Source organism: Drosophila kikkawai, chromosome X (genome assembly GCF_030179895.1).
Source record: "Drosophila kikkawai strain 14028-0561.14 chromosome X, DkikHiC1v2, whole genome shotgun sequence".
Lineage (NCBI taxonomy): Eukaryota > Metazoa > Arthropoda > Insecta > Diptera > Drosophilidae > Drosophila > Drosophila kikkawai.
Genome location: NC_091733.1, coordinates 23,076,965 through 23,089,013, shown reverse-complemented (window position 1 = coordinate 23,089,013; position 12,049 = coordinate 23,076,965). Strand labels below are relative to the sequence as shown.

Here is a 12,049-nt window from a genome sequence, read left to right as displayed (position 1 = left end):
AATGGGCTCTCCTTGGACCAACCCCAACCCCCCAGCAAGCCACTGGAAAATCCAGCGGACGAAGGAGTGCATTTAAATGGCAGGAAATTTGAAAAAAATTGAAATTTAAGTCTTTGATAGATTGAAACCGATTTATTAGCGGCCCCCTTTCTGTTTCTTTTTTTTGGTTGTTTGAAGAAAAAATAAGAAAAAAGTCGCTGCTCTTTAGTTATTGTAAAAATATACAAAAAAAAAACAGAGATGGGGAAATTAATTATTTAGAAATTAATCAACGATTAACTAAGGCTTAAAATGAAAGATCTTTCTGTCGCTTTATCTACGCCTGCAATGTACAAGCATTAGCAATTGAGAGGGATTTTTTATTAGACTCCAAGAGCTTCTTTTCTTTAATTTTTACGGAATAACTAGAGTTGAAACGATTCAGCTAATAATAGTTAATAAACTAATTATAAATATTAACAAGTAAATAGTATTAACTAATTTTAGAATAATTAACTAAATATTTTCCCATTTCAAACTAGTTTTAGCCTTAATTCCTTTCGATTAGAAACCTATAAATAAGCCTGAAATATTTTCACTAAAGTTCGAGAGACACTTAAACGCCCCCCCTTGGACATGTCAGAGGCGTAGAGTGAGTAGAGTGAGTGCCCTTGCATTGATTGCACGAAGCAGGCCAAGACAGACAGAGTTGGCCAAATAAGTTTTTCGGCCAAGGACGGAGGAAAGCGGCAAAACAACAGGCTGGAGTTCGCGGGAAATTAACGGCTGGACAGGTAGGTAGGTGGTGAGGAGAGGTGAAAAGCAAGGGAAAAGCCCCAACGGAAAGTTATTGGGCAGAGCGGACCTAAAACAACAACAAAATCCAAGACACCAAGCCAAGCCACCTCGCTCTCTCCTCTCTCTGTCTCTGTCTCTGCGATGGTTCGATGAATTTATTACTTTTGATGTTCAAACACGAAAACTGCTGCAGGCCATAAAACAAGGACCCCTCCTTGCCATAATACCCGTCAGACTGTCGTGGAGTGGAGCAAATGCTATTAAAAGTTTACACGTCTCAATAGAGTGTTAAGAGATTAGTTGCCATCAAATATTTTGCAGAATTTCACTGGCAAAAGTTTCAGGACAGGCGGCTAAAAGGCATGGGAATTAAAGTGTAATCGAATGAGAATGTAACAAATAATTGGTTGTTTCAGGATTGTGAATAAATATGTTACAGAAAATTGAGTAAAAATATTTAATTTATAAAATTCAGTCAGACTTCTACCTATTTCTTATTGAACTAGGTATAAAAATAGATTTATCGATTCAAAATCGATATTTTAACGTGGTAATTATACATATAAATATCGATTATACTTATATAACATTAAATAAATTTAATTAAATTTTTGAAATATATATTTTTTGAATTTAAAAGTAAAATGTAATAAATTTCTCGATATATCGATAACAAATTGTTACTTAACTACACTTTTCTTCCATCCCTAGACCCCCTTGTTAAATTCAAATTATGTAAGGTCACTGCAAACATTATAATCATATATTTATTTAATTAAAATAACGACTAAATTGTGATAATTATACGTGATAACCTTGTCGAGAAATTCCATTGTGAACATTTTCGAGTTACAAAACATATTTATCGGGGGTAAAACAACAATATGGCGTGATAAGTTGCAACAAAATCAAGTGGAATATATAGTTAGGTATATAATAAAAGCAATATATATAAAGGGAGATGAGATCGTTGGTGGCACAGTTTAGCCAAGGCAGCAAGATGGCACAATGCCGGCCCCTTTACGTTTTTCTGCAACTTTTGGCCATAGTCTCAGTGCAAAATGTATTTTGTGAGAACGAGAAACCCTACAACGTGGAGCTCAACTCCTTTGAACGCGACCAGTCCATCGATAATCAGGATAAATGGGTGGACTGGGGCAACCTGAGGATGAAGAAGATTGGCAGGAATAAATTTGCGGTGGCCGGGGACTTTGAATTCAAGTTTAATATGGGAGATGAACAAAAGGTAAGAGGGAAATTACTTAGAAAATAAAAAGAAAATAGTAAAAATATATTATTCGATATATCATAATCCCTAGATCTCCCTGCGAGTCTTTGTCTACGATTCAAAAGCCAGCCAAAAGGGTCCTTTGGTGATGAATGTGAACAAGCCCTACTGTCAGTTCATCAACGAGGACAAGGACACGTATCCCTACCTGCAGAAGGTCTCCAATATGCCCGAGCAGGGCAAGTGTCCCTTTCCCAAGGGCAAATACAAGATCGATAATTACGAGATGGAGACCAACTTTTTGCCGGACAATGCTCCCAAGGGTGACTATATACTGGAGTTATCCCTGCAGGATCATGAGATACCAGTGGCAGGACTAGTGGCCGTGGTCACACTGACCTAAGTCTTAGGTTTTTTTGCCTCCCTTCTCTTTTTTTTTTTAGTTAGTTTAATTTTTTTATACATATATATTTTTTTTAACATTTTGTTAATTTGTGGTTTTCGATTTTCCGGGTGGATCCATTTGACACGACAAGCGTTCACATATTCTATCTATGTATTTATCCAAGGTTGATTAATATAACGAAATTCGCTTTCAAAGACAAAGACATGTATGTAGATGCATTTAATTGTGGGTTGTGTTGTGGGCAGGGCAAAACCCGTAACCAGTCATCAAGTGCAGTTTGCTTGAAATGACAAACACAAACCGAATCGCACCGCAGAGTTTCAGCATCAACACCTCATCTAACTGAAATTTTCAGCGATATACCAGCAGCAGGAGCATCATAATCGAGAGTGGGTGGCATTTGTCAGGGGCAACCACACACGCCCGGTACTCGAGGCCATGGCTCAAGGCTCTTCAAAATATTTAATGATATCAACGCGTTTTGTGATTTTTTTTAGAGGGTATTTGGTATAAGTTATATCGTTTTTTATTTTTTTTAAATATTATTTGTTTGATTAAAAAAAATATATTTATATATTTTATAAATAATATTGACAGCATTACTAGCTTACTTCAAGACCATCTAGTTTTTTATTTAGAATTCCGCTTGCTTTCATTAAAATTCCCAATTAGTTCTAGCATCAGCAAAGGGCTCTAAAAGTCTCCTAAGGCTCCTGGCCGGGTATGCCCAAAGACGAAGCCTCTACCTCGGGGACTGTCTTTTTTTGTGTGTGTGTGTGTGTGCCTCTTCCAAAAATGATTATCTCTGCTTTACAATCCATTGATTCCACTTAAGCACCGCTAGAATTGCACCACATGCTGGGCAGGCATGCCTGCATCATGGGCGTGCCGGAAGTGGGGGGGGGGGGGGGGGGGGGTGCGCCAGAGAGCTTTTAATAGGGGTAGTATAGCCCGACTTTACACACATGCGACACTTAATTAACAAATATGCATTACAAACACCCGCAACGAACGGCACAGCAATTTGGTTGGCCGTGTCATCGCCGAATGAGCCCTCTCCTCTCTCCACCCCCCAGGGGGTGTCCCCTTGACACCCGCTACGGCTTAACCCTTTATTTGCATCCCCCATTGGGGGTTGGCATGTGTTTAATTGAAAAATCATATGCAGCGCGCATAATTATGTTTATTGCAATAATCCGATGCAAATTTGCGAAAACTCAAACTGACACACAATCACCGAAATGCTTTAGACTAGATGGGGGACAGTGGCGTCGAGCAGAGGGGTGTGCAGAGGGTTACTTTAGAATTGCATTCTTGAATGCCTTGAAAATTATAAATAAGCTGAGATTAAATATTATAATAATTTAATTTATAGAAGTCTTGCGAGGCTTTGCCTGCTATGTACAAGCAAACAAGAGATCTTCTTAATAAAATCTTAAATTTTATTATTTAATTAATTATTATTATTTAACTTTTGATTGCTGACTTAATTTTTATCTTATTATCTTATAATATCCACAGTAAAATGTATATTTTTAGTCTCTTGATTTAATTTGATCCCCCTTTTCGCATGCACAAACTAAACCAGTGACTGTTGCTACCCCCCCAATGCAACCGGTTGCATTTGTATCTGCATTCGTAACCATAACCATGACCATAACCATAACCATAGCCGTATCTGTATCCGTATCTGTATCTGTATCCGTGGCTCTGTTACTGTGACTCTCTCTCTATGCATATGTATCTGTATCTGTGGCCGTATCGGCGTTGTTGTTTTTAGCTGCTGGCGCGCATTAAATTGCACTTTAAATTGCACATTTCAACGCCTACTGATTATGACAGATAATTATGTTATCGAGTGCCGCCACACGCCGACCCCACCACCCAACGGGAGAGATGCTCACTTTTGACTCCTAAGGATATGTGGGGAGGAGGTTGAGGAGGGGAAAGAGAACGAGAACGAGAACGAGAACGAGAACGAGAACGAGAACGAGAACGAGAACGAGAACGAGAACTATAAGGGAAGTTAGAAAGAGAATTATGAAAAGAGGGAGACTAAGAACGAGAACGAGAAAAAGATCGAAAGGGGAACAGAAACCACAGCAAAACGAGAACGAGGGATAATAAATCTAAGAAATATAACGAGAAGGATAACGAGAAGAATGAGAATAAGAACGAGAAAGACAACGAGAACAATAAGAGAAGGTAAACAAGAGCTTTACCAAGACTGACAGCGAGAACCGGATGAAGAAGGAGAAGTAAAACGACGAGAAGAATGATACTAAGAACGAAAAGGAATACAAAAAACCCACGAGAACCACAACGAGAACGAGAGAATACAAGAGAAAGATGATTACCTATAAGAAAAATAGCTATTCATACTACTAGCTATTTTAATTAAGAAGAATGTGAAAATAAATAGAAAAACTAATAAGAAAATGAATTAATACTTGCTCTTTCAAGACCTTAAAATATATATCTTTAAATAAATTTATTAAAATAAATATATACTTCAAATATCTTGTATTTTCCACCTCCAATTACTTGAGTTTTCTTCCCAAAAGCATGCGAAAACCCAGGCTCTCATCCGCTTTGGGGACAAGACGACAACTCCAGGACCAGGAGCAACCCATTCCCCCGCACATTACCATACATTAACCACCGGGAGAAGGCACCTTTTGCCGTTTCATTTCCGCAGGTACACATATTTTTAATCATCATTAACAATAATTCGAGAAATACTTTTAATTTTCAGGACTCAAGACGACGCCTTGCCGCATGTGTGGCGTCGTCGTTGTGGCTCAAAGGGGGCGTAGTCGACCGCCCACTCTCTCTCTCTCTCTCTCTCTCTCTCTCTCTCTCTCGCCTTTCTTCGCCTCAATGACATTGCACTTACTGTCGTCGCTTTCCCCCTGCCCCACCCCCCTTTTTCACGCGCCTTCAAGATTTATGAAAAAATGCCCAACCCCCCTTGGGGAATTGTTTTCGACGCCTTTGCTCGGGCTTTTCTTGTTTGTTTTTTTTTTGTCGCTTCCGCCACTCTTGGGTTTGTGTGTTTGTTTTTTTTTTCTATTTTTTTTTCTGGTATTTCCTTGTGTGCAATATTAATTATTATGGGCGCCCCCGCCCCACCCACACAAATAAATCATAAATTAAAAGCTGGGAAAGTGGCCACCACTCGCGCTAAGACAATTTTTATCATTAAACGCATTTGATAATTAAAAATTGTCATTTTTTACGCAGCCCCTTCTCCCGGAAAAATGACAAAAAAAAATATTAAATTACCAAATGCTGGGCTGGGTTTTTATTATTATTTGTTATATTTTTTTTTTATATCATTTTTAGGGTGAAGCGCATTTATCATTTTGCCAACTGTTTGTTTGATAAGGGAAAAGGAAGAGACACAGACATAAATAAAAATTAATTGGGAAGGAGAGTATAAAAATATTAAAAAAAAAGCGAAAGTGAAGTCACATAAATATTACTTAAAATAGATTCGGAAAAGCCGAAAAGTGCCAAGCGAATCTGTCTCTTTTTCCCCATTTTCCCAGCCAGCTTCCCTGGCTTTTCCTATGGTTTCATTTCATTAACTTTTACAAGCTCTCTTCGATTGCCACGGAAATTTAGCTGGAGACTCGCGGAAAACTCAAGCAGAGAACCGTTAAAAGTAATGCCAAAAGTGGAAACCATTATAATTGTTGTTAAATGAACCAAGAAAAAAAAAAGGAGAAAAAGAAAAAGGCAGACAGCCAAGGAAGGGAAAAGCCCCGCCACAAATGGCTTTCCAATTGATGGAAGAAAGGAAGCCGCCCGTCTCAATTGGCAAGGTTTCGCCGGAAAAACTCCGGTGAAAATGGCAACTGAAATAAACATTTGCCAAGCAGATGGCCAAAGGAAAAGCAAAGGTTACTTTAAATTACTTTTTAATAATTATTATTAAATTAAATAAAAATTGTTAAAGATTTTTCTTCATTTTCCCAGACATTTTACGCACCATTTACCACTTTTTCGAAGCTATAAAATATTATCAAAATTATAACAACACTCGAAAAATGTAAATCAAAGTCTCAATGGCATAAAAATAAAATTTTAATGCCGCAGACTGGGAAAATGCAATTTTCTACCTTTCGCTTTTCCCGTTTTCTTCTTTTTCTTTTGTATTGAAAACTTTTCCACGTCTGTAGTTTTTGGCCTCATCATTTTCACCTTGGTTACTCTCCTGCCTGGCCGACAACGAAAATTTATTTGAATTTATCAACAGGATTCAGTGGCTGTCTCGCGGAAAATGCCGCTTTTCCGGTCTCTCTCTCGTTGCTCATTTTCCGCGGAGGCAAATAATTGTAAATATTTGATACACAATAAGGCAATAAAAATAAAATTGAAAATTGTACGCTTTGTGCTACGTTGCCTTTTATTATTATCATCGTCATCATCATCGTCATCGGCAGGAGGAGCATCGCATCCTCTGTCTGGTATCTGGGGATTGTGTGTCGTAAAGGAAATTGATACATAAGTCATTTTTATTGGCATATTCTTTTGTGTAATTACGTTGCAGGTAATTTGAATTTCCGTTTCGTTTTCCGTTCCCTTCGTTGCCAGCAAATAATTTATTCCATGATGAAAAGCCCATTAAAAATTATATGTTATTTATGTAAATCGCATCGATTTTCAACATGAATGCAGATGAAAGTAATTGCGACGCGTGGGATGCCCAGTAGTTATGTTAGAACGAGAACGAGAAAGAGAAAGTGAACGAGAATGAGAAAGAAAACGAGAACGAGAAAGGAAACGAGAACGAGAACAAGAAAAAGAAAAAGAACGAGAACGAGAAAAAAAAGAACGAGAAAAGGAACAAGAACGAGAACGAGAGAAAGAACGAGAAAGAGAACGATAAAGATAACGATAACGATAACGATAACGATAACTAGAACGAGAACGAGAACGAGAAATAGAACGAGAACGACTCTGGTATGCCCATTAGTTATATTATTAAAAAAGGAAAAGGAAAGAAATATCTTTAAAATAAAAATCATAGGATTTTCCTAGTAGAGTGTCGCTTCTTCTTTTATTTTTCTTTATCGATTTGAAATATAACCCAGAACCTTATCTCTCCTGTATCCTGGTAATCACATGCTCCAGGACATGCACACAGATGCAGTAGATGAAGATGATCTTGAAGCAGTGAAGGCTGAACTGCAGCAGGATCACGTTGGTCGGCGTCATGATGATCGCTGGATCGCTGCGTTGGATAGGAAATCGAAAGGGAAACACCGATAACCAAATCAAGCGACTGTTTGTAACGGATAATTTTTACATATTTTATTCTTTTTGAAGGGAAAAGCTAAGCTTATCTAAAAGAGGAATTATGGTATAACAAAAACGTATATATATATTTGATATAAATGTATAAATGTTCTAAATAATATTTCAATTTTAATAAATATCGCAAGCCATCGACTTTTAACATCTGATAAATTTTAATATTAATTATATTTCTTAAATAAAGTATAATAGCACATGTATTTTGGTATTTTCTTAAGATCCTAACCCTTCAATTTTTGGTTTCTTGCTTCCTAATTATTTTCCCCATATACCTGTAACACCTCGGCTTTATTTTCTTAGTTTTTTATTTAGATATATATTTTTTATTTTTTTGTCTATTACCTGTATATATTTTGCAAGCTTTTTTGGTGCAAAGTTTTTGCGGCTTTTTCAATATTTTATGAGTCAAGCTTTTGCGTTAACACCTTAAGTACGGAGGGCATTGCGGTTGGCAGTGGGTAGCTCTTACCCCCCCTTGTCTACTGTTCCTAGTGTTTCTTGTGCTCCTTATTTCCCCCCCCCCCCCCCCCCCCCCCCCCCCCCCTTTTGCACCCTTTTTCCCTCCTTTCCCACAAATAGTATGTGTGTGTGTGTGTGGCAGGAAATAACGCGCAAGTTGTAAGTTTTAACTAGCAAACAACTTGCGTTGGACCAAGACCCGGATTCGGATTCGGATTTGGGTTTGGTCTGGGGGGCTGGGAAACCGCAGAGTGGGGTCAGGGAGGGAGGGGGCTGGGAAGGAAGGAAGGAAGGAAGGAAGGACGACTGTTGCGCCTGTTGAGCAAGCATGTGAGTGTGTTTGTGTGTGTGTGTTGCTGCTGCTGCGGTTGCAATGATGCATCGAAATATCCTACAAAATCAACCAAAAAAAACCTCACAGACTTGCACTTAAAAAAAAAAAAATGTATAAAATTATTAATAACTTACATTGAAATTATATAAATTTAATAATTATAATTAAATAATATAAATAGGCTTAAATCGTATTAGAAAAATCAATACAAATTATTTTCAAAATTTTTTTGTAGTTTATTAATATAAAAAATATTATACAAAATATTAATAAGCTAAAATAAATATTAAAAATAATAAAATAAAATGTAAGCTTATTTATATATATTTTTTAATTAATAAATCAATCTTATATATATTTTAAAAACCATAAATCAATACTCTATATATTTTTTAAAGCTACAAAAATAAGTTTAACAATAAAGTAAAATAGATAATGTGTTTTACAATTTTTGAAAATCAAAATGTATATTTTTTTTTTAATTTTTATTGCTCAGAACATATTTTATTTTGTTGTAATATATTTTTAAATATTTTATTATATTCCTAAATAAATTTAAAATATATTATAATAATTAAATATATATACTTGCATTTATTATTTGTTAAAAATAAATATTTTTTATAAAAAATCAAATGAATTTCGAGTAAAAATTTCACTTTGTTGGTCGCTTGTAGATGTCGACAGCGATTTATTTCCCAGGCAACTTAAGTGCCTCCACCACCATCACCCCCTTAACCCAAGCAACCAGCGAACAATGGCCATTCATGGGAGCCACGCCCAAACACCACACACACACACACACACACACACACAATACACACACATGCTATGATGGTGTGGGATATTTTTGGCGCTCTAACTCAATGAGTCGAAATTAAACAATGCAAAAGATTAAGTGCAGATTTGGGACTTTATCTGCTTGTGCCATAAATTGGTATTTAAGGGATACCTCACAAATGTCTATAGCACACACACACACACACACACAGACGCTGGCTGCCTTGCAACCCTGGATATCCTTGGAGTAGCGGCTTATGTGGGTGGCGCCTTGAAGTATGCAGCGAAAGTTTGCTTTGCCAACAATAGATCGGCACCCACACAACCGCCAAACACACACACACACAACAAATACAAGGCAAAGGACCTTCTCGGTAAATTGCCTGCTTCCTTTTTGCAGGTGGCAACTCTGGCGGTTAGAAAAAAAAATAGAGAGGGGGAAATTAAGGGGAAGAAAACGGGTTAAAACAAGCCAAATGCAGCGCAAGTTTTCCGTTTTCCGTTTTGTTCGTTGTTTACCAATACAGTTTAACTCAAGGAGGTTGGAAAATCCAGGTGGGTGGTGGGGGTGTAGACCAAAACATGCACAAGATTAATTGCAATCGGTGTTTTGGCATATGTTTTATACTTTGTCTTCGGCTTTTGCCTCAACTTCTTCCTCTTTCAGTTGTTGTGTGTTTCAGGGTTTTCTTTGTGCAAGTTTTTCCTTATTTTTTTTTTTGTTCTGGGGAAAATTCGAAAGGGGGTGTGGGTGGTTAGGCAGGTGAGTGCACTTGGCACTTGAAAAGGTAATTAAGCAACTATTTATGGGGTTTGGTGGAGAGACACAAGACACATGTACACGAGGAAAGTTGCTTCTTCGTTTGCTTGTCTTCCTATAAATTATAAATAACATTTAGCATTTAATTGGAATTACTTAAAATTGGTTGGTGATGAAAGGAGATGATATGAGAATATTAATTATTATTTTTTTTTGGATACAATTTTATTTTTATTTATTAATAAATATTTTAAAATGTTAATTATAATTTATAATATATTATTTATTATTTTATTTATTAATTATTATTATTTTTTGTATAAAATATTCTTTTTATGTATTATTATTTATTTTTATATATTAATTATAATAATATTAATTATTAAAAGCATATTAAGAATTTATAAAATATTATTTATTAAATATTTATTAATTAAAATTGTATTTATTATTAAAAATAAACAGTTTTTACTTAAAACAATCCTTAAATATTCATCTTTTCATTTTAAATTTATACTTTCCTTTCCTGTAGCCTGTAACTACATAAATTATAATTTATAAAATCGTAAATAAAATCTAAATAAATATAAAAAATATATACAAAACATAAAAATGCTATTCAAATTTGATAAAGAATATTAAAGTCTTGTTTTCCCCCTTAAAAACTCCAATCATTAGGACCTCCTCCTGATCCCCTTAACCAGATTGGCGGCCTTCTTAAATGCCTCGTCCTTTGTTCCGTTTGTTGTTCAGCTGGAAGATTCCCAGTATTATCTCCAGTGCCATTCCTTATTCAATTTCATTTGCAGGCCCAGTACTATAATTCGATTGCCCCTCATGTCTTAATGGCATAATCTGGGGGTGGGTGGAGGTGGGTGTCCTGGCAACAATAACAACACACACACACACACGAATTCTTTCTTCCCAAAAACTCTCAGTTCCTTACGGCATCAACACCATATCACTTTGATTACTTTATTATTGGTGGGCACACACAACACACACCTTTGTGTGCCTCAATTTCCTCTTATTTTTGCAACAATTTTTTCCTTTTGCTCATACCTGATCTCATTCCACGCATAATAACCGGCATTATCCCACTTTACTTATTAGAAGCAATCATATAACACTCCATCCCCTGGAATATATATATATATATGTACAATATTAGGGTGGGAGGTGGGTGGTGGGTGATGGGAGGTGGAAGCCACAGGAAGCAGCTGAAGGAGCAGCCAAAGAAAAATAAATCATTTTTTCTGTTTTTGTTGTTGATTTATGCGTTTGTTCGATGTCTCTCACTCCCAGGACCCAAACTCCACCACTAGCTACCATCTTTTGTCTATAAATGTATCTCTGGTTCTGTGGATGCACTGAAAAAAAATTCTAGAAAATTTAAAAATTATTAAAAAATATACAAATGAAATGCCAAGAGGTTCTAAGTGATAATTAAAGTATTCACAGGATTTCTTAGTAATTATTAATTTATTATTATAATTTGTTTGTTTCTTTTAGATAATTAGTGTATATATTTTTAGGAATAATTTTCCATTATCCTTTACTTAGGTGAGGTGAGTAATTTTACAAAAATTTATAAATTACTTAAAAATATCACTAAAAATTATTTTAAAAATTAAAACAAATAAATTTTATAAATATTTTTAAATCCTTTTCTCCAAGTGTAACCCGGCTGCACTTTAGCTCCTGTTGATAATGAGCCAAATCATTTTTCGTGAGATAAATTTGCCCTCGACTACTGGCACTGCTCTTCCACTTCCACTACCATGGCGGCATATAAGTAGCCGGGAAACTTATGTTCGGACCTGGGCCCAAACTCCGCATTTCCGTATTTCCGCATCCTCTAAGCCAGTCGCTATGCCTTTGTCTGGCAAGTCATTCCACCACCTGGAGGAGGGAGAGAGAGAGGGTAGAGAGAGAGTTGGCGTCGACAAGTTCGAGTTTGCTGGTGGTGCTGGGGGTCCTGGG

General features: G+C 36.3%; 2 protein-coding genes across 2 annotated transcripts; one reads left to right on the top strand and one right to left on the bottom strand.

Annotated features, from left to right (window-relative positions):
* Positions 1–1,770: 1,770 nt before the first annotated feature.
* On the top strand, positions 1,771–2,605 carry CheA7a (Chemosensory protein A 7a). The gene is made up of 2 exons (XM_017167150.3): positions 1,771–2,023; positions 2,097–2,605. Exons 1-2 carry the CDS (start codon positions 1,778–1,780, stop codon positions 2,406–2,408), a joined length of 558 nt encoding a protein of 185 aa, XP_017022639.1. The 5' UTR covers positions 1,771–1,777; the 3' UTR covers positions 2,409–2,605.
* A 4,849-nt stretch (positions 2,606–7,454) lies between these two features.
* LOC108074931 (uncharacterized) lies at positions 7,455–7,770 on the bottom strand. Its single transcript, XM_017167160.3, has one exon. It carries the CDS (start codon positions 7,632–7,634, stop codon positions 7,515–7,517), a length of 120 nt encoding a protein of 39 aa, XP_017022649.1. The 5' UTR covers positions 7,635–7,770; the 3' UTR covers positions 7,455–7,514.
* Between the last annotated feature and the right edge of the window lie 4,279 nt (positions 7,771–12,049).

Coding starts and splice junctions, on each gene's coding strand:
- CheA7a (XM_017167150.3), top strand. CDS start 1,778: ATGGCACAATGCCGGCCCCTTTACGTTTTTCTGCAACTTTTGGCCATA. Junction 2,024..2,096: donor ATATGGGAGATGAACAAAAG/GTAAGAGGGAAA, acceptor CATAATCCCTAG/ATCTCCCTGCGAGTCTTTGT.
- LOC108074931 (XM_017167160.3), bottom strand. CDS start 7,634: ATGACGCCGACCAACGTGATCCTGCTGCAGTTCAGCCTTCACTGCTTC.